Here is a 22539-nt window from a genome sequence, read left to right on the forward strand (position 1 = left end):
CTCTCTCTATTTTTCTTCCTCTCTTTTTTCAAAAAGAGCTTTTTAGCCAAAAGCTCTTCAAAGCTTCCTTTGTTCCTAACCGTGCCCTAGGGCACATGTGGAGTTTTCCTAACCTTGCCCTAGGGCACATGTGGAGTTTTCCTAACCTTGCCCTAGGGCACATGTGGAGTTTTCCTAACCATGCTCTAGGGCACATGTGGAGTTTTCCTAACCTTGCCCTAGGGTAAAGGTTGAGTTTTCCTAACCATGCCCTAGGGTAAAGGTTGAGTTTTCCTAACCTTGCTCTAGAGTAAAGGTTGAGTTTTCCTAACCATGCCCTAGAGTAAAGGTTGAGTTTTCCTAACCTTGCCCTAGAGTAAAGGTTGAGTTTTCCTAACCGTGCCCTAGAGTAAAGGTGGAGTTTTCCTAACCCTGCACTAGTTAGTCGTGCTCTCCTGTCTCATGTGTCATCCCTGTCTGTGCGGGCAGTTGCCATTTTGTAATTCAGCTCTCAGTCCCCTTAGCGTTGCAGCCGTACGTAAGACTGAGGGGTCCAGAAGGTAGAGATTGATGAGGGACGATGGTTTCCTCCTCTGCAGCTGGTGACTTGGACAAGAAAAGACTGGAGGGACACAGGCCCACTGACATGCCTCCTTATCTCTGTCATCAGTAGGTGTTTGACGCTCCGGAGAGGATGTATAGAGAAGCTGTTGTTCAATACGATGCAGGAAATGAGGTGTGCTGATTTCAGGGTGGTTGTCTGAAATGTGTTGGCAGTGGCCAATGTGAGTGCCTTGGTATTTTTAGGATGGTCTATATCTGAGGTTAGCCTCAAATTATTTCTTGGATATTTGAAATAATTTTAGAAATTACAAACTGTAGCTTTAACCATATCATAATTTGTCCAAATGAAAAAACGTATTTACCATGGCTAGCGTTACCAGGTAAAACACTTTGTATGGAGTGTTTATGTTGTTTGTTTATCTAGCATCATCTAGATTGCTTATGATAAATTTAATCAATTTAACCAGTAGGTTTTCTCATGTGTGACTCACCACCTGGATTCGGTCTTATGTAGCAACATTTTAATTTCTGTTTTTTTACAGTGGAGAAAAGTTGAGACTCAGAGCTACAAAATGGTATATCATACATTGCATTAAAGGAAACAATAGAAAGTAATTCTGCTTTGAAAGTTGATCAACTTGTAAACTCACTTTTGAGAAAACCGTCTTTCAATGTTTTGGTAATACTATTGGAGAGCCCATCTTTGTCTACACCCATTCGGCATTGTTCACACCCTCTTAATTAAGCCTAAGCCCCACCCGTCTCTTTAAAGTTTGATCCGTGCGTTCTGTACTAACTTGCCAGATACTTCCAGACATGTAAGCGAGAGAGAACAGCTCACTGAACATTACTCACCCCTAGCAGAGCTGGTAAGGCTGTTATGTTATCCAGAGCGTTGGTGACTGCAAATCAAATCAAATTCTATTTGTCACATGCGCCAAATACAACAGGTGAGACCTTACTGTGAAATGCTTACTTACAAGCCCTTAACCAACAATGCAGTTTTAAGAAAATCCCTAAAAAAGTAAGAGATAAGAATAACAAATAATTAAAGAGCAGCAGTAAATAACAATAGCGAGGCTATTTACAGGGGGTACAGGTACAGAGTCAGTGTGTCAATGTGCGGGGGGCACCGGTGTCGAGGTAATTGAGGTAATTATGTAATTAGGTAGAGTTATTAAAGTGGCTCTGCATAGATAATAACAGAGAGTGGGGGGGGGGGGGGTCTGTAGCCATTTGATTATCCAAGATGGTGTAGCAGTGATTGTTTGTCATTGTCCCGTGTAAATGTCGTTTTTTGTCTTTTTTTGTATATATTTCAATCTATTTTCCATTTTTAAATTAAGTATACCTTCCGGCAACCCGCCTCACCCAATGAGATACGGATCTGCTATATATAGACCTTATAGCCAGAACCTCCATCAGAGGCTAGCCATCAGAAGCTAACCAACTAATTAGCTACTAGCTTTAGCACAGCCTTTACCTTTAGCACAGACACCAGCCGCTTTTAGCCTGGATAATACTCGCCAGTCTGCACAGTGCGATATCAACCCTGAAAATACTACAATACCGGATTCCTGCCGTAAGCCCTGGACCATTACTCCTGATCATCGCAGCTAGCTAGCTGCTACCGAGTGGCCCAGCCTCGAAGCTAGCCTTGAGCCAGGTCCATCTCCTGGCCTGCTCAGTGGACCCTATGATCACTCGGCTATACAGCTGATGCCTCCCGGACTCTTCACTAACATGACTAGAATCCACTACTTCACCGGATTCTTGCCGTAAGCTCTGGACCTTTGCATCGGATCATCGCAGCTAGCTAGCTGCTACCGAGTGGCTATAGTGGCTAATGCCCTTGTCCCGAAGCTAGCACCAGTTAGCCTCGAGCCAGGCACATCTCCCGGCTAGCAAACGAAGTTACTCCAGCTACAATACCTCTTTTGCCAACTGGCCTGGACCCTTTGTCGACACGGAGCCCTGCCGATCCATCACGACTGGTCTGCCGACGTAATTCCATCCGTTGTGCCCTCAACCAGCCTTTGGCGGACGTCGGTGAAGATGCTTCTACTAGCCCCGGCCTGCTAACTTTTTTTGGAACGCTGTGTCTCCCGCTTGCTAGCGTAGTAAGGACTAGTAAGGACTACCTAGCTGCTTCCCTGTTTTATCTATTGCTGTTGATGATCTTCGTCGGAATGCACTCCCAGGTATCCCAGTTCCCCAATAAATGTTCATTTGTTTCGATAATGTCCATATATATGTCCAAATACCTCCTTTTTGTTCGCGCGTTCGGTAGAGTACTCCAAATGTACTCTGGTCACGCAGTTAAGTTCAGACGAAAAGTAAAAAAAGTTATATTACAGACGATGTATAGAATGTCAAACGATGTATAGAATCAATCTTTAGGATGTTTTTATCATAAATCTTCCATAATATTCCAACTGGACGATTCCTTTGTCTTCAAAAAAGAAAAGGAACACATCTCAAATCAAAATCAAATCAAATGTATTTATAAAGCCCTTCTTACATCAGCTGATATCTCAAAGTGCTGTACAGAAACCCAGCCTAAAACCCCAAACAGCAAGCAATGCAGGTGTAGAAGCACGGTGGCTAGGAAAAACTCCCTAGAAAGGCCAAAACCTAGGAAGAAACCTAGAGAGGAACCAGGCTATGAGGGGTGGCCAGTCCTCATCTGGCTGTTTCGGGTGGAGATTATAACGGAACATGGCCAAGATGTTCAAATGTTCATAAATGACCAGCATGGTCAAATAATAATAATCACAGTAGTTGTCGAGGGTGCAACAAGTCAGCACCTCAAGAGAAAATGTCAGTTGGCTTTTCATTGCCGATCATTGAGAGTTTCTCTGCCGATCATTGAGAGTATCTCTACCGCTCCTGCTGTCTCTAGAGAGTTGAAAACAGCAGGTCTGGGACAGGTAGCACGTCCGGTGAACAGGTCAGGGTTCCATAGCCGCAGGCAGAACAGTTGAAACTGGAGCAGAAGCACGGCCAGGTGGACTGGGGACAGCAAGGAGTCATCATGCCAGGTAGTCCTGAGGCATGGTCCTAGGGCTCAGGTCCTCCGAGAGAGAGAAAGAAAGAAAGAGAGAAAGAGAGAATTAGAGAGAGCATACTTAAATTCACACAGGACACCGGATAAGACAGGAGAAATACCCCAGATATAACAGACTGACCCTAGCCCCCCGACACATGAACTACTGCAGCATAAATACTGGAGGCTGAGACAGCTAACTCTCACGGGAGCGCACGCCACTGAGCTCATATCATTTTCTCACTCATCTACTTCCAGGAGCTCTTATTCTCTCCCTATTCACAGTAGAAGCATGAAACAACGTTCTAAAGACTGTTGACATCTAGTGGAAGCCTTAGGAAGTGCAAAATGAACCCTAAGTCACTGTATACTGGATAAGGAATCACTTGAAAAACTACAAACCTCAGATCTCCACACTTCCTGGTTGGATTTTTCTCAGGTTTTTGCCTGCCACATGAGTTCTGTAATACTCACAGATATCATTCAAACAGTTTTAGAAACTTCAGCGTGTTGTCTATCCAAATCTACTACTGACATGTATATCCTACCTTCTGGGCCCGAGTAGCAGGCAGTTTAATTTGGGCACGTCATTCATCTGAATTTCCGAATACTGCCCCCTGTCACTAAAAAGTTAAGAAATGTAGCTAGATAGCTAGCTAGGTAAACAATGACTCCCAACTCATGACGTAACGTTAGTTAATGAGCCATCCAGCTAATGTTAGCTAGCTAGCTAACAGTACACTAACTTGAAATGAAAATATTTGGTCAAAATTAGAGTGGAGTCTTTTGTAAGACATGTAGCTAGCTAGCTAAACAATGGACCATAATCACAACTAATGACATTACTCCCTGCAAGAATCTGCATGTGGCTAACCAACCAGGTTCTATGGCTATAACTAGCATTAGCTAGCTAATGGTACACTTGAAATGAAACCACTTTCTGTAAAATTAGAAATGTGTAATATCTGTAAATGTAGCTAGCTAGACTATCTTACCAGTATACATTATGGTTGGACGAGTCTCCTTTCTGATGCCATGCGGGGTGCCCTTAGTTTGACGATGTAATCCAGACTGATGTTTTCTCCATCTCCTTAGCTATCATACTCAAATTCCACTGATGTCAAAACTCGGTCCTCCAGAAAGTGGAGAGCATACACATAACGTTAGCTAGCGAGCCAGCCAGCTAACGTTAGCTAGCTAACAGTACACTTTAACTTGACATTAGGTTTATGCAGTTTCACTACATGATACATTTATAAAAAAGCCGCGTTTGACACGATTACCTAGACATACTGACCAGCTCCAATAGACAGACACGTGCTATATGGCAGACCAATCCAAAACCAATCATGGCTAGCGGGAAGGTTGCTTGCTTTTTCTGTGGCTAAACCAACTAGGCTCGTAATTTAACAATTGTATTCGTATTTACAGATGGTATACACATTTGATATTAAGGCACATGAAAATTCACATGTTCGAGAAGCATTTCTGGCAAAAAACGCAGCTTGATAAAAAAATATTTTTTACTTTCAAACATATGAAGTCGTGACTTGCAACATACGCCTATTTTCCTAAATCAGGTCACATATGTGTGTAAATACCATATACAATGAGGGAAAAAAGTATTTGATCCCCTGCTGATTTTGTACGTTTGCCCACTGACAAAGAAAGGATCAGTCTATAATTTTAATGGTAGGTTTATTTGAACAGTGAGAGACAGAATAACAACAAAAAAATCCAGAAAAACGCATGTCAAAAATGTTATAAATCGATTTGTATTTTAATGAGGGAAATAGGTATTTGACCCCTCTGCAAAACATGACTTTGTACTTGGTGGCAAAACCCTTGTTGGCAATCACAGAGGTCAGATGTTTCTTGTAGTTGGCCACCAGGTTTGCACACATCTCAGGAGGGATTTTGTCCCACTCCTCTTTCCAGATCTTCTCCAAGTCATTAAGGTTTCGAGGCTGACGTTTCGCAACTCGAACCTTCAGCTCCCTCCACAGATTTTCTATGGGATTAAGGTCTGGAGACTGGTTAGGTCACTCCAGGACCTTAATGTGCTTCTTCTTGAGCCACTCCTTTGTTGCCTTGGCCGTGTGTTTTGGGTCATTGTCATGCTGGAATACCCATCTACGACCCATTTTCAATGCCCTGGCTGAGGGAAGGAGGTTCTCACCCAAGATTTGACGGTACATCGCCCCGTCCATCGTCCCTTTGATGCGGTGAAGTTGTCCTGACCCCTTAGCAGAAAAACACCCCCAAAGCAAAATGTTTCCACCTCCATGTTTGACGGTGGAGATGGTGATCATAGGGTCATAGGCAGCATTCCTCCTCCTCCTCCAAACACGGCAAGTTGAGTTGATGCCAAAGAGCTCCATTTTGGTCTCATCTGACCACAACACTTTCACTTAGTTGTCCTCTGAATCATTCAGATGTTCATTGGCAAACTTCAGACAGGCATGTATATGTGCTTTCTTGAGCAGGGTGACCTTGCGGGCGCTGCAGGATTTTAGTCCTTCATGGCGTAGTGTGTTAACAATTGTTTTCTTGGTGACTATGGTTCCCAGCTGCCTTGAGATCATTGACAAGATCCTCCTGTGTAGTTCTGGGCTGATTCCTCCGTTCTCATGATCATTGCAACTCCACGAGGTGAGATCTTGCATGGAGCCCCAGGCCGAGGGAGATTGACAGTTCTTTTGTGTTTCTTCCATTTGCGAATAAGCGCACCAACTGTTGTCACCTTCTCACCAAGCTGCTTGGCGATGGTCTTGTAGCCCATTCCAGCCTTGTGTAGGTCTACAATCTTGTCCCTGACATCCTTGGAGAGCTCTTTGGTCTTGGCCATGGTGAAGAGTTTGGAATCTGATTGATTGATTGTTTCTGTGGACAGGTGGCTTTTATACAGGTAACAAGCTGAGATTAGGAGCACTCCCATTAAAAGTGTGCTCCTAATCTCAGCTCGTTACCTGTATAAAAGACAGCTGGGAGCCAGAAATCTTTCTGATTGAGAGGGGGTCAAATACTTATTTCCCTCATTAAAATGCAAATAAATTTATAACATTTTTGACATGCGTTTTTCTGGATTTTTGTTGTTGTTATTCTGTCTCTCACTGTTCAAATAAACCTACCATTAAAATTATAGACTGATCCTTTCTTTGTCAGTGGGCAAACGTACAAAATCAGCAGGGAATCAAATACTTTTTTCCCTCACTGTATACACCGTTGTTTTATCTTCCTGAGTGAGAGAGCGAGAGAGAGAGAGAGCGAGAGAGAGAGAGAGAGAGAGAGAAAGAGAGAGAGGGCGAAGGAGTGGGAGAGAAAGAGAGGGGGAGGAAGGTGCTGGGCTGAAGAAGATGAATGGAAGAGAGAGAGAGGGACAAGGAGGAGGAGGATCAGGAATGCTCTGGAGCCCAGGTCTCTCTATGAGTCATGGGTAGATTCCGCCCACAGAGGAGCACTAGAGATTCACTGGGATGAAAATATGATTTAGTGGAGAACTGTGGTAAAACAACACAACGAGAGGGGCTCACCTCCTAGAGCACTGTTTCCCCCTAGGTACAGATCTAGGTAGGATCAGCTTCCCTCTCCCTCAACCCTAACCTTAACCGTTGGTGAGGAAAATGCAGAAGTCGTCATTCTAGGGGCGACTTCACTCTTAACCAATTGAATTAACACAGCTGCTCTAGGACATTCCACTGGGGTGGTCCAAACTCCACATGTCTCACTAACCTATTTGCATAACTGCTCATCTCCCTGAGCTCATGCATAGACACATACCACAGGTATGTTGGTGGCACCTTTATTGGGGAGAACGGGCTCGTGTTAATGGCTGGAGCGGAATTAGTGGATTGGTATCAAATACAACAAACACATGGTTTTTATAAAAAAAATCAATGAAATTAAATATCACACCCTTTACTCAGAACTTTGTTGAAGCACCTTTGGCAGCAATTACAGCCTCAAGTCTTCTTGGTTATGACCCTACAAGCTTGGCACACCTGTATTTTGAAGTTTCTCCCATTCTTCTCTTCAGATCCTCTCAAGCTCTGTCAGGTTGGATGGGGAGCGTCACTGCACAGCTATTTTCAGGTCTCTCCAGAGATGTACGATCGGGTTCAAGTCCGGGCTCTTTCTAGACCACTCAAGGACATTCAGTGACTTGTCCCAAAGCCACTCATGCGTTTTCTTGGCTGTGTGCTTAGGGTTGTTGTCCTGTTGGAAGGTGAACCTTCGTCCCAGTCTAAGGTCCTGAGCGCTCTGGAGCAGGTTTTCATCAAGGATCTCTCTGAACTTTTCCTCGATCCTGACTAGTCTCTCAGTACCTGCCACTGAAAAACATCCCCACACCATGATGCTGCCACCACCATGGTTCACCGTAGGGATGATGCCAGGTTTCCTCCAGATGTGATGCTTGGTATTCAGGCCAAAGAGTTCAATCTTGATTTCATCAGACCAGATGATCTTGTTTCTCATGGTCTGAGACCTTTAGGTGCCTTTTGGTAAACTCCAAGCGGGCTGTCATGTCACTTTTACTGAGAAGCGACTTCCGTCTACCCACTCTACCACAAAGACCTGATTGGTGGAGTACTGCAGAGATGGTTGTCCTTCTGGAAGGTTCTCCCATCTCCACAGAGGAACTCTGGAGCTCTGTCGGAGTGACCATTGGATTCTTGGCCACCTCCCTGACCAAGGCCCTTCTCCCCTGATTGCTCAGTTTGGCCGGGCGGCCAGCTCTAGGAACAGTCTTGATGGTTCCAAACTTTTTCCATTTAAGAATGATGGAGGCCACTGTGTAATTGGGGACCTTCAATGCTGCAGAAATGTTTTGGTACCCTTCCCCAGATCTGTGCCTTGACACAATCCTGTCTCTGAGCTCTACGGAAAACTCCTTCGACCTCGTGGCTTAGTTTTTGCTTTGACATGCACTGTCAACTGTGAGAACTTGTACAGACAGGTGTGGGCCTTTCCAAATCATGTCCAATCAATTGAATTTACAACAGGTGGACTCCAATCAAGATCAAATCTGAGCTCAATTTCCAGTCTCATCGTAAAGGGTCTGAATATTTATGTAAATAAGATATTTCTGTTTTTATTTTTATTAAATATGCGAAAATCTCCCCATCACTCTCCTTACACACCCCATCTCTCTCCCAGTTTTACCATGCTCTCAGCCTGCTGGAGGCCCATCTCTCTCCCAGTTTTACCATGCCCTCAGCCTGCTGGAGGCCCATCTCTCCCAGTTTTGCCATGCTCTCAGCCTGCTGGAGGCCCATCTCTCTCCCAGTTTTACCATGCTCTCAGCCTGCTGGAGGCCCATCTCTCTCCCAGTTTGCCATGCTCTCAGCCTGCTGGAGGCCCATCTCTCCCAGTTTTACCATGCTCTCAGCATGCTGGAGGCCCATCTCTCTCCCAGTTTTACCATGCTCTCAGCCTGCTGGAGGCCCATCTCTCTCCCAGTTTTACCATGCTCTCAGCCTGCTGGAGGCCCATTTCTCTCCCAGTTTTACCATGCTCTCAGCCTGCTGGAGGCCCATCTGTCTCCCAGTTTTACCATGCTCTCAGCCTACTGGAGGCCCATCTGTCTCCCAGTTTTACCATGTTCTCAGCCTGCTGGAGGCCCATCTCTCTCCCAGTTTTACCATGCCCTCAGCCTGCTGGAGGCCCATCTCTCTCCCAGTTTTACCATGCTCTCAGCCTGCTGGAGGCCCATCTGTCTCCCAGTTTTACCATGCTCTCAGCCTGCTGGAGGCCCATCTCTCTCCCAGTTTTACCATGCTCTCAGCCTGCTGGAGGCCCATCTCTCTCCCAGTTTTGCCATGCTCTCAGCCTGCTGGAGGCCCATCTCTCTCCCAGTTTTACCATGCCCTCAGCCTGCTGGAGGCCCATCTCTCTCCCAGTTTTACCATGCGCTCAGCCTGCTGGAGGCCCATCTCTCTCCCAGTTTTACCATGCTCTCAGCCTGCTGGAGGCCCATCTCTCTCCCAGTTTTACCATGCTCTCAGCCTGCTGGAGGCCCATCTCTCTCCCAGTTTTACCATGCTCTCAGCCTGCTGGAGGTGTACTAGCTACTTGTCGTTACTATTCTGCCAGGTGCAAATATTGCTGCGGTATTGTACCACGCACCATGCGGCGCCTTCATTAAATCAAAAGGGGATAGAAATGTTATCTTTAAACTTTTACTGACTGTACCACTGCTTCTCAAATTAGTGTTTTGTCTGATTTCTCTAACAGTTGGATCCTACCTGTTACGGATACAGGTATCCTGTGTGTGTATCCTGTATGTGTGTTTCTTTGCTCTCCTTCTCCTCACAGGTGACAATCATCACTCCCCAATCAGTCATCAACCAGTCCCCAATCAGAAGACACCTGCTCCTCTTCCCTCACCCAATCACATTCCCTTTCCCTTGGTTTAAAACCCCAGTCAGCTCATTATCTCGCTAGCGCATTCTCACTCTGAGATCAATCTTTGTGTTCATTCTCTCAATCGCACTTGTGTCCAATCTCTATCTCACTGTGTCCCTCTCTGTATTGATCTCTTTTGTTTTTGCAACTACATGTCACATTTGTCCGGTAATCCTGTGAGTGTTGTTTTCTTGTTTGGTTGTTTGTTTGGTGGGAAAAGGGGGTACCAAGACAAGTCGCCCATGGGCATACATTACCCGTAGGAATACTTTGTCTAAGTACCCTAGTTAGAACTGGGTGGACCACCCACTGTATTTTTGGTTAGCTAGTTGTTGTGGAAATAGGCTAGTCTAGCTTAGGGGTGTTTTTGATTATTGTTTCTTTGCTTGGGTCCAGCTCAGCCCCTTTTCTCACACCCCTTTACCGTGTGTTTAAAATAAACCTTTTGAGTTTGACGGTAGATTTCAGTTGTCTGTGGTTTTTTTGGTTCTCACTGTTACTTGTCACGATTATAATTTGCATGATTTATGTTACGGGTCTCGTATCCATCCCCCCTAGACTGCTGGGCCAAAGGGATTCGTAACACTACCACCTACGCCCATGTTCCCTTTATGAACTTTTTTTCATGCAACTCTCCCAGCCCCGGCCCCCGCCCGCCTCTCCCCTCAGAGATATTGGTTCCCTAACATCTGCAGAGAAGTAGTTTGGGCTGAGGGAAAAGTCGTGGTGAGGAGATGACTCCACCGCCGCTCCTCTCCTTTTCATTTGTCAAATTGAATCAATAGGAAGACCAGCTGGATGTCACTACTATTGTCAACAGTATTTTATCAACACAGTAATACCTCATTTTTTAAAAATCTAACAACTGAGAAATGTGAAATAGATTGAATACTACTGATTCAGAGATGGCACGCCAGGCTAAAGTGACAATAATCTAGTACGTGAGCAATTCAGCCAGAGTCACACAAGGCATTTAGATGGCAATGTATACAATCCATTTTCGAAATAGGATTGAGCATTTGATGAAAAGGTATTTTTGGCCAGTGACAATGGGATGGGAGAGAAAGATAGAGAGAAAGAGAGTCCGTCCGTCCCTCTGGCGGCCAGTGTTCAATCTGAGTTAGCTCAGTCAGACCCATGGCCTCCCATTCCGAGCGGTTCCCTACTAGCGTTGATGGCAGAGGAGCGAATCACTTCTTCAGTAGCATCCCACAAGGCCAGGGTATCTCTGACTTTCAGAGCGAGCGGGGAAGAAGGACAGAATGAGTTGCAGATCTCTCTCGTAAAAGTGACAGCAACAAAAGCCTCGGTTATAAAAAGGAAAGCTCTGGAATCTCCAGGGATACATTTATCTTGTGTACTCAACAGCAACAGTTTTCAAGAGGGAGAGAGCGAGTGTAAAGTGTTACTGCAAGGGGAAGGAGTGAGGGAGGGAAAGGGGGGTGGGATCCCACACCCATTACACTTCCTTGCGGCTATTATTCAAGTGTTAATTCCCTACTGGAGTGTGTTTCAGCTGGCATACATCTCAAAGTGTCTGTAAGGTGAAGTTTCTGTCAAATATTGATGGAATCAAATGCTTTAGAATGAGAGGAATCCACAAAACAAACACACTCACAATCGGGTTACGCACAGACAGACAGACAGACAGACAGACAGACAGACAGACAGACAGACAGACAGACAGACAGACAGACAGACAGACAGACAGACAGACAGACAGACAGACAGACAGACAGAGATGTTTGACTTTTTGTCTTGGCAGGTAGCCTAGTGGTTAGAGCGTTGGGCCAGTAACCAAAAGGTTGCTAGATTGAATCCACTGGATGGCATGTCTAAAGTTTTAGACTGATCCAATGAACCATTGCATTTATGTTCAAAATTTTGTATCGAGACTGCCCAAGTGTGCCTAATTTTTTTATGAATAACTTTTCTTCTTCAAAATTGTGCACTATCCCCAAACAATAGAATGGTATTATTTCACTATAATAGCTACTGTAAATTGGACAGTGCAGTTAGATTAACAAGAATTTAAGCTTTCTGCCAATATCAGATATGTCTAAGTCCTGGTAAATGTTCTTGTTACTTACAACCTCATGCTAATCACATTAGCCTACGTTAGCTCAACCGTCCCGTGGAAGGGACACCGATCCCGAAGAAAAATAAATAAAAATAAAACATCAAAATATATCCAGTGCTGCATACATGTACCATACTCACCTTGCCCTCTACCCCACGATACAACACCACACATTAAAATAACCAAAACCTCACCACTTCTACAACCGTATATCCAAAACACTTCCCCAGCTATACAGACAGCCCCCCACCGACACACCATATCTCCTGAAACATCTCCACACATTTTATAGAATTCAAATTCCACCCTAAGGCGCGCAGAGACCATCCCATTAAATAATAATAAAGGGTCTGTTATCCCCCAACCTTTGACCCTGTTCCTCCTTGTTAGCCAGATAGCTAACTTTGCCTGAGCAAACAGAAAATTCAACAAAACACATTTGGCCTTCTCCTTATTTGAATACCTGTACCCCATTATAAACATCCCAACAGTAAAAACCACCCCCAACCTCTCACACAGACATTCCAACAGAGACATTAATGGCATTAACCTGGCGCACACAGAAAACACATGAATAACAGTTTCTTTCATTACACAGAAAGGACACCCCTGCCCGACTCCCGGTTCAACCTGTACCAACCAGCTGTTAGTGGCCAGGGCTCCATGTAGAACCCTCCACTGGAGGTTCCCTGACCTCTTTGGTACTGGGGGTTTGTAGAGCCCCCTCCATCTAAACCCCACCATACTCTCCGCCCCACATTCCCCCTGCCACTGATGTGCCTTCACTCCTGTTAGGCTCCTAATGTTCCTCACCTTAACGCAGAGGTTGTAGAGGGCTTTACCTCCCACCCCTTCAAACTCTCACAGGCTCGGAGTGTTAAGATCTAACAAGTCCTCCAGACCCACTTGCCAGTCCCCAGTCTCTGCCGTCACCTGCAGTGGCGGAAACATTGGTGGCCCCTCCCCCTTTGGCCGCTCAAACACCCCCCTTACCGGCTCAGACAGTGCCTCCTGGACCTCCTCCAGGAATCTCTCCAGCAGCCTGAGAGACGTTATTCCTGTGTTTGTTGTGCCAGGACTTCCGTGGTTTTCCACCCCTTCTCTCCCAGCAGTCGCAGGTCACCCAGCCTTAGTAAACCCGCTGCCGTCAGTCGCTTCTTCAGGGTGGCCGACTGTACCGATCTCAAAGGGATGGTTGGGTTGTGGAAGATAGGCTCCTCCCACACCCACAGCCAAGGTTCCACACCCCCTTCTCGTGTGGGCCTTAATAGCTGCCAGGGCCTCAACAATGCAGAGTGAAAGTCTGAGAGACCTGCTGTACTCAGCCTCTCCAGCTTCATGAGGAACAGCTGCTGGTCCAACCCTAATCTTCCAACTCTCCTCAGCAGCGCACATGCTGCTTCCCTCCAGTCAACATCAGTATGGTACAACAGTCTTTGCGCCACCTTCAGTCTGAAAGCAGCCTCCCTGCTCTCCAGTTCTACTAGGCCTTGTCCTCCTTCGTGGAGGGACATGTACAACACTTCCGCCCTTAGCCAGTGATGGCCCGACCAGGAAAAATCCAGTGAGCAGACCGGTGGTGGGGTTGAGGACAGCCAGTTTATGACACAGGGAAGATGCCACCAGGTTGTTGATTATCAGCACCCTCCCTCTATATGACACTTGGGACAGGAGCCAGCATACCTGGCCAGTCTTGACACCACTGCCAGTGACAGCCCCTGCCAGTTCTTCCTGACCCACCTCTCCGAGCCCAGGTACACCCCCAAAATGTTAAGCCCTTCACAAGCCCACTGCAAACCCCCTGGAAGCAGAGGAGGGGCCCTATCCCTCCATGCCCCACATAACAGAGCTTTGCTTTTGCTCCAGTTTACCTTAGCTGACGAAGCTCCCTCGTACACCTTCAGACTCGTCTCTAGTGCCTGCATATCCTGACCATCACAGAAATGTAATCTGCATATGCTGACACTGCTATGCCTGTCAACACACCCATGTCTGTCCAGCACACTCCCTGCAGTCTCCTTTGTAGCAGGCCTAAAAAAGGCTCAATGGCTAGTGTATATAACTGCCTCAATAGAGGGCATCCTTGTCTAATTCCCCGTCTCACCCAGACTGGCCTACTGAGCCCCCCTCCCACCTTGACCATACATGACACCCCAGCATACAACATCTTCACATAGGTCAAAATCCTTTCCCCAAATCCAAACACAGACATCACATTAAACAGATACTCATGGTCCACTCTATCAAAAGCCTTCTCTTGATCTAAAGAGACCAGTCCAAAGTTAGAACCTCTCGACAAGTCCAACATGTCCCTGATTAAGAACAAGTTGTCCGTGATTGAGTGTCCCGGTTCACAATATGTCTTGCCCTGGTGTACTATAGAGTCCAGATGGGACTTCAGTCTGTTAGAGAGGACCTTGGGAAATATCTCGTAGTCCGCACAGAGTAATGCCACAGGCCTCCAGTTCTTAAGTTCACACAAGTCCCCTTTTTTGGGCTGCCGCCTGACGGCAGCTCATCGCCAACTCTACCCCGACGCACTCATGCAACGCGCAAAAGAAATCCAGTCCAATTATTCCCCAGAATTTTTTATAAAACTCCACTGGGAGTCCATCGACGCCCGGTGCACAGCCGGGGGACATCTGGGTTACGGCCTCTGCCAGTTGATGGGACAACAGGGGAATGTCCATTTCATCCCTCTGTGCCAAAGGGAGCTTAGTTCTGCAAACAAAACCTGAGCACACATAGGATCACACAGTTCTGCCCTATACAAGTATAAAACTCTGCAGTCCACTCCCGCATCTGTCTCACCACAGAGGTCAGACGCCCATCCGAAAGCCGTAGACAACGCATACCCTTTGCTTCACCCCTGTATTTCCGAACCAAAGAAGAAGGAGCTGGGAGAATCCATCTCCTTGAGCATGGAGAACCTAGCTGTCACGTGTGCTCCCTCTCTGGCCTCTAGATCACCAGGCTGCTCATTATGGCGCACACCTGTCACCATCGTTACGCGCATCAGCGCATAATGACACCCCATCACCTCCTTGATTACCTGCCCTATACAGTTAAGGTCGGAAGTTTACATACACCTTAGCCAAATACAGTTATACTCAGTTTTTCACAATTCCTGACATTTAATCTTAGTAAACATTCCCTGTTTTAGGTCAGTTAGGATCACCACTTCATTTTAAGAATGTGAAATGTCGGAATAATAGTAGATAGAATAATTTATTTAAGATTTTATTCATTTCATCACATTCCCAGTGGGTCAGAAGTTTACATACACTCAATTAGTATTTGGTAGCATTGGCTTTAAATTGTTTAACTTCGGTCAAATGTTTCGGGTAGCCTTCCACAAGCTTCCCACAATAAGTTGGGTGAATTTTGTCCCATTCCTCCTGACAGAGCTGGTGTAACTGATTCAGGTTTGTAGGATCCTTGATCGCACACGCTTTTACAGTTCTGCCCACACATTTTCTATAGGATTGAGGTCAGGGCTTTGTGATGGCCACTCCAATACCTTGACTTTGTTTTGCCAGTACTTTGGAAGTATGCTTGGGGTCATTGTCCATTTGGAAGACCTATTTGCGACCAAGCTTTAACTTCCTGACTGATGTCTTGAGATGTTGCTTCAATATATCCACGTAAATGTCCTTCCTCATGATGTCATCTATTTTGTGAAGAGTACCAGTCCTTCCTGCAGAAAAGCACCCCCACAACATGATGCTGCCACCCCCATGCTTCATGGTTGGGATGGTGTTCTTCGACTTGCAAGCCTCCCCATTTTTCCTCCAAACATAACAATGGTCATTATGGCCAAACAATTTAATTTTTGTTTCCTTCTTGAGCGGTATGAACGTGGTACCTTCAGGCATTTGGAAATTGCTCTCAAGGATGAACCAGACTTGTAGAGGTCTCAATTTTTTTCTGAAGTCTTGGCTGATTTCTTTTGATTTTTCCATGATGTCAAGCAAAAATGACTTGTGTCATGCACAAAGTAGATGTCCTAACCAACTTGCCAAAACTATAGTTTGTTAACAAGAAATTTGTGGAGTGGTTGAAAAATGAGTTTTAATGACTACAACCTAAGAGTTTGTAAACTTCCGACTTCAACTGTATTCACCCAACACACTCCTATTTCCCACATCTCTGGCGCCATTTATATTAAGCGAGCCTACCCAAAGAGTCTCCATAAGTGGGAGAAAAGCCAGCAAAGACAGAGACCAATAGCAAAGCTCAAAAGCCCCAGTGCCAGAAAGAAACAATACATCTTAACAGCGTCTGAAGGTAGACCTTTACGCACGGTTGTTACCCACTTCCTGAACCTAAACTGTTTCCTGGGTGAGAGGACACCAGGCCCCTAATTTTTCATAGGGTGTTGTTCTGATCTTACAAACTTTACCGGATCGCAAAAAAAAGCCTCAATATTAACTTTTTTCCCTTTAGTCTCATTCAGGAACCTTGACAGTTCCCTTACCGTGTACCTTGACCCTTCTGCCTGACTGGCTATCAGCTCTGGACCCATTGAGGATGAGTCTGAAATTAAATCCTCCTCATCGTCCTCAGACTCAGACTCACCTTCCTTCTCCTCATCTCCATCTCCCATCCTGACTACCTCCGCCCCCAACACCAGGCAAAGGTTCTTTAGTGCCTGTTACCACACCAGCCTCTCCCATCCCAACTCTTTTCTTCTCCCCCTTTTTCCTCTTCCGTCCTCCACCCCCCCAGTCACTTACCCTTCCCCACTATACTCTCCTCATCCACTAGCATAACCTGACGAGATCCAGCTTCAGCTACACCACCATCCATGATATGACTAGACCCAGCCTCATGTACACCATCATCCATAGCATGACTAGACCCAGCCACAGCTGCATCACCATCTATAGCCTGACTAGTCCCAGCCTCGTCTACACCACCATCTATAGCATGACTAGACTCTATCCTCTTCCTCCCTAACTTTGAAAAAAACTGTGGGTACCGCTAAAACAAATAGAGCATTAACCCTCCACCATAGAAAATACAATTTGAAATGAAAGACCAAGGAAAGAATCAAGAAAATAAGTTATGACAGAGCCCTCCACACCAAACACTCAAACTCCCAAAAACGTCCAGCATGCACTGCAAGAGCGAGAGACACAGACAGATGGACGGACGGACGGACAGACAGAACGACAGACAGAGAAATAGGACGGCCAACAGCAGCAAACAAATAAACACAGACACACAAAGAGAAACATCCTGATGTATGTGCAGGCGTTCAGTTAACACACACATGCACACACAGAAATACACGCATTCACACTTACACAGAGGTGCGTGCACACACACACACATGTGGGATGTACCCCTCCTCACTCCCCCATACTGTATGGCAATAGGTGTATTGTGTAGGTGAGTTGACAGTGAGCGAGGTGGAGAGCTCTGTCTGCAGCAGAGCATGTTATTGAGCTCTCTCATGTTCCCCTGTCTGGAGTAAATGGGGCCTTTCTGTAGTACAGTCTGCAGTCACTTCACTCCCACTCTCGTGTGACTGCAGCATTAGGCAGGGCTACACACACACACACACACACACACGCACACACACACACACACACACACACACACACACACACACACACACACACACACACACACACACACACACACACACACACACACACACACACACACCTAGTTGGTTAACTGCCATGCTACTCCTGGGACTCAAGTGAACTGTACTCTGAAGTCATGATTCAAGGTTGTTGTGTGTTGTCCATTGCAACCTTGAGCTTTTTCTCTTTTGTTACCTGGTAACAGTACAGTTGTTGTATTTCGTTCTGCCGCACTACGTCTCGCACGTTTCAATGATGTAACAAGGTGGTCGGGGTTGCGCCAAGCCGCAGTTAAGGAGTTAACGTACGCTAATGAGAAAATATTTGAGACCCCTGCTGACTTAAGTGTTTGATGTGAGAGAGGAGGGTGGTAATTGTGTCTCAATAAGTGCAGATTAGCTTGGCTATCCTCCGCCGAAGCCATGACGATTAGCCTGGCTGTCCTCCGCCGAAGCCATGACGATTAGCCTGGCTATCCTCCTCCGAAGCCATGACGATTAGCCTGGCTATCCTCCGCCGAAGCCATGACGATTAGCCTGGCTGTCCTCCGCCGAAGCCATGACGATTAGCCTGGCTATCCTCTACTGAAGCCATGACGATTAGCCTGGCTATCCTCCGCCGAAGCCATGACGATTAGCCTGGCTGTCCTCCACCGAGGCCATGACGCCACTAAGCGAGGCTTGTTAAGTGATCGCCCTACATGTTAGCGTACTCTGTTAGCAAAGCATATTCAGATGAAAAAAGACTGCATTAGGTCCATTAGGTCCATTAATCCATCAGAGAAATACTCTTTAAGGCAGTAATAATCATTTTATAGCCATAATGTCATTAATGTACCAATCATAGATTGCCCCTTAAAAGGATAAAATAATGTGTCATTGATGCCATTACTAATTCAATACTAACAAAGCCACATAGTCTGTTTTGTACTTAACCAATAAGGCACGAGGGCGTGTGGTATATGGCTAATATACCACGGCTAAGGGCTGTTCTTAAACACAACACAACGCTGAGTGCCTGGATACAGCCCTTAGCCGTGGTATATTGCCCATATACCACAAACCCCTGAGGTGCATTTCACTGTTGTATTCAGCGCATATGACAAATAAAATTGGATTTGATTTGCCTTATTGCTATTATAAACTGGTTACCAACGTAATTAAAGCAGTGCAAATAAATGTTTTGTCATACCCGTGGTATACAGTCTGATATACCACAGCTGTCAGCCAATCAGCATTCAGAGCTCGAACCACCCAGTTTATAAGTAATTATATATTGTAAGATTGATTCATTATTCAAGGCTGAATTTATAAAGTGCAGCCTTCAAGAGTACTTCAACTCTTAAGTTTAAGAAGAAAAAAAATGTTGAATAACTTTTTGTGAAGTTTTACACCACATCATCACTTTTCTAGTCACATAAGATGATTAATAAGAAATGTGGCGGTTGTGTTAACCTTGGTGCCTTGCGCCTTAGTGAGAGAGAGAGAACTAGAGAGAGAGAGAGAGAGAGAGAGAGAGAGAGAAAGCGAGATGTGTGTGTGTTTATGTCTGTGTGTCTGGTAGTGGTAGGGATGATATTGAAGAGTCCACTAAATTCTTGTGGCACATCCTTGCTCCTCCATTGGCAGAGCTGCTGTTGGGAGTTTGTGTTATCTCTCGCTCTCTCTCTCGCTCTCTAGCTCTCTCTCTCGCTCTCTCTCTAGCTCTTTTTTTCTCTCTATCTTTCTCTCTTTCTTTCTCTCTCTATCTTTCTCTCTCTCTAGCTCTCTCTTGCTTTCTCTAGCTCTCTCTCTAGCTCTTTTTTTCTCTCTATCTTTCTCTCTCTGTCTCTCTCTCTCTAGCTCTCTCAACTAGCTCTCTTTCTCTCTCTCTAGCTCTCTCTCTAGCTCTCTCTCTCGCTCTCTCTCTCAAGCTCTTTTTTTCTCTCTATCTTTCTCTCTCTCTCTCTAGCTCTCTTTCTCTCTTTATCTTTCTCTCTCTCTAGCTCTCTCTCTCGCTCTCTCTCTCTAGCTCTTTTTTTCTCTCTATCTTTCTCTCTCTCTCTCTAGCTCTCTTTCTCTCTCTATCTTTCTCTCTCTCTAGCTCTCTCTCTAGCTCTCTCTCTAGCTCTCTCTCTCGCTCTCTAGCTCTTTTTTCTCTCTATCTTTCTCTCTCTCTTTCTCTCTCTCTCTCTAGCTCTCTTTCTTTTTCTCTCTATCTTTCTCTCTCTAGCTCTCTCAACTAGCTCTCTTTCTCCCTCTCTCTCTCTCTAGCTCTCTCAACTAGCTCTCTTTCTCTCTCTCTAGCTCTCTCTCTATCTTTCTCTCTCTCTTTCACGCTCTCTTTCTATCGCTCTCTCTCTCTCTCTCTAGCTCTCTCAACTAGCTCTCTTTCTCTCTCTCTAGCTCTCTCTCTATCTTTCTCTCTCTCTTTCACGCTCTCTTTCTATCGCTCTCTCTCTCTCTCTCTAGCTCTCTCAACTAGCTCTCTTTTTCTCTCTCTAGCTCTCTCTCTATCTTTCTCTCTCTTTCACGCTCTCTTTCTATCGCTCTCTCGCTCTCTCTCTCTCTCTCTCTCTCTCTCTCTCTCTCTCTCTCTCTCTCTCTCTCCTTTTTTCGATCAGGTTTTCTTAGCAGCATTATTCCTGCCTCTATTCTAGCACACCCTTACTTGACACTTCTATTTCTCTGTCAGAGTTGGCAAATTACTCTGCATCACAGCTCCACCAGCCACTCCATGTTTCACCTTCCCAACTCTGTGACAAGAAAACCAGCGTTAGAAGTGAGATGAATGTTGGTGTCTAATGTCAGCGTGCATCCTGGGGAGTGAGCGGGTGCAAGGGACGAGTGGGCAGGCAGGCCAACGTGGTGAGGGGGTGGGGGATGAAGGGGATAGTGAAGGAGGTTGGAGGTGGGGTGTTGTTGGCCAGGCTACACAGCCTTTGAGGTACGCTTTTAAAATAGCCTGATTCAGCCGAGTATACACACCGCATGGAGTCTAATTCCTTTGAGATGAGAGGAGGCTGTGATGCACAGGGACACTGGTGTTGTCACAGATGCTTCCTGTTGGCGTGGGTGTTTAATTGTGTGTGTGCGTATGTGAGTAGGTGGAAAGATATGTGCGTGGTTGTGGGTGGGGTGTTGTTGGCCTGGCTACACAGCCCAGAACTAGGAGGGTAGATGTGTGTGCGTGGTTGTCTGGGTGTGTGTTTGTGTTGTGTGTGTCTGTGTACTTATATGCGTGCATTCGTACATACAGTACATACATACAGCACATACATACATACAGTACATACATACAGTACATACATACATACATACAGTACATACAGTACATACATACATACATACAGTACATACATACATACATACAGTACATACATACATACATACAGTACATACAGTACATACATACATACATACAGTACATACATACATTACATACATACATACATACATACATACATACATACATACATACAGCACATACATACATACAGTACATACAGCACATACATACATACAGTACATACATACATACAGTACATACAGTACATACATACAGCACATACATACATACATACAGTACATACAGCACATACATACATACAGTACATACATACATACATACAGTACATACAGTACATACAGTACATACATACATAGCTACTCCGGTTGTGTCAGTCTGTGTTCCAGTAATGACTTGCCTGGTCATAGCCACAGAATTCACACAGTCTCTAAAAATATCGCTTTTAAAGGAATCTCTAAATGGAGTGGAAGGAATGATATTCACACTGTTCCAGTATGGTAATTAAAATGATAGAAGACTCATATATCAGCCCCTGCTTTTGCTGCTGGCTCCTGATTAAAGCTAACAACTTTATCATACAGTAATAATCCAGATTCCTCCAAGAAAAGAGTGGCACAGTGTGTATATGTCCTTACTGTACGTCCATTACTATTCCCTTTTCTCTTACTCAGTTTGAGAACTTTAAATAACTCGCCCTCTCTCTCTCGCTCTCTCTCTCTCTCTCTTTCTGTCTTTCCCCTAATCCCTCCCTCCTTCCCCCCTCTTCCCCCCACCTCCCTCTCTATCTCCCACTGTGCAGCCTGTGAGTTGATGAACAGGGGGATCCTGGCTCTTATTAGCTCAGTTGGCTGTATGTCGGCGGGCTCCCTGCAGTCGCTGGCGGACGCCATGCACATCCCGCACCTGTTCATCCAGCGTGCCCCCGCCGGCACCCCTCGCTCCAGCTGTCCCCTCGTCAGCCGCGGCCGCCAGGATGACTACACCCTCTTCGTTCGCCCGCCCGTCTACCTCAACGACGTCATCCTCCAAGTGGTCAGCGAGTACAGCTGGCAGAAGTTCATCATCTTCTACGACCAGGAATACGGTAAGAATCTGCCGACGGGGGTGTTATGGGAAGAGAGGGAAGTGGTCCTGGGCTCATATACTATTAAAAATAATTCCTAATACTGTATCTATGCTTGATTGAGCTTGCCTTTTGCAATGGAACCAATGGAAAGGTCTCAAGAGGCAAACCCCGCCCACCTGGCATTCCTTGCAGGCTTAAGCAAACACTCTTAAAGTATTTGCAAATGTTGAATAGTATGTGAACCCAGGTATGCTGAGAAGGGGGGTGCAGAGAGTAGGAAGTGGGGAGGGATGCACTATAGCTGATATTCATAGGGAAGGATTCAATGATGTATGAAGATGTGTGATGGAGATCTGATGGACTCGCAGCTTGGCAGACATTAGCATGCTAATGGTTAACGGCCTGAACTCCCTGCATTCTGGAGGACCAGAGTCAATGCACCAACATAGTTAATGTTCCCCACCATCTCCATCCACCTTCATTACACTGGATTATATGTGTACATACTGTTTGTGGG

General features: G+C 45.6%; 1 protein-coding gene across 2 annotated transcripts in view; it reads left to right on the forward strand.

Annotated features, from left to right (window-relative positions):
• Nucleotides 1-22539, forward strand: part of LOC115164974 (glutamate receptor ionotropic, delta-2) — a 582060-nt gene that overhangs the window by 309300 nt on the left and 250221 nt on the right. For both annotated transcript variants that reach the window (XR_003870040.1, XM_029717948.1), the window contains exon 3: nt 21756-22040. Coding sequence is in view for 1 of the 2 variants with exons in the window: in XM_029717948.1 (XP_029573808.1) it covers nt 21756-22040 (285 nt within the window). In the remaining variant the exon portion in view is untranslated. The remainder of the gene's footprint in view (nt 1-21755; nt 22041-22539) is intronic.

This window comes from Salmo trutta, chromosome 27 (assembly GCF_901001165.1).
Source record: "Salmo trutta chromosome 27, fSalTru1.1, whole genome shotgun sequence".
In the NCBI taxonomy this organism is placed as follows: domain Eukaryota; kingdom Metazoa; phylum Chordata; class Actinopteri; order Salmoniformes; family Salmonidae; genus Salmo; species Salmo trutta.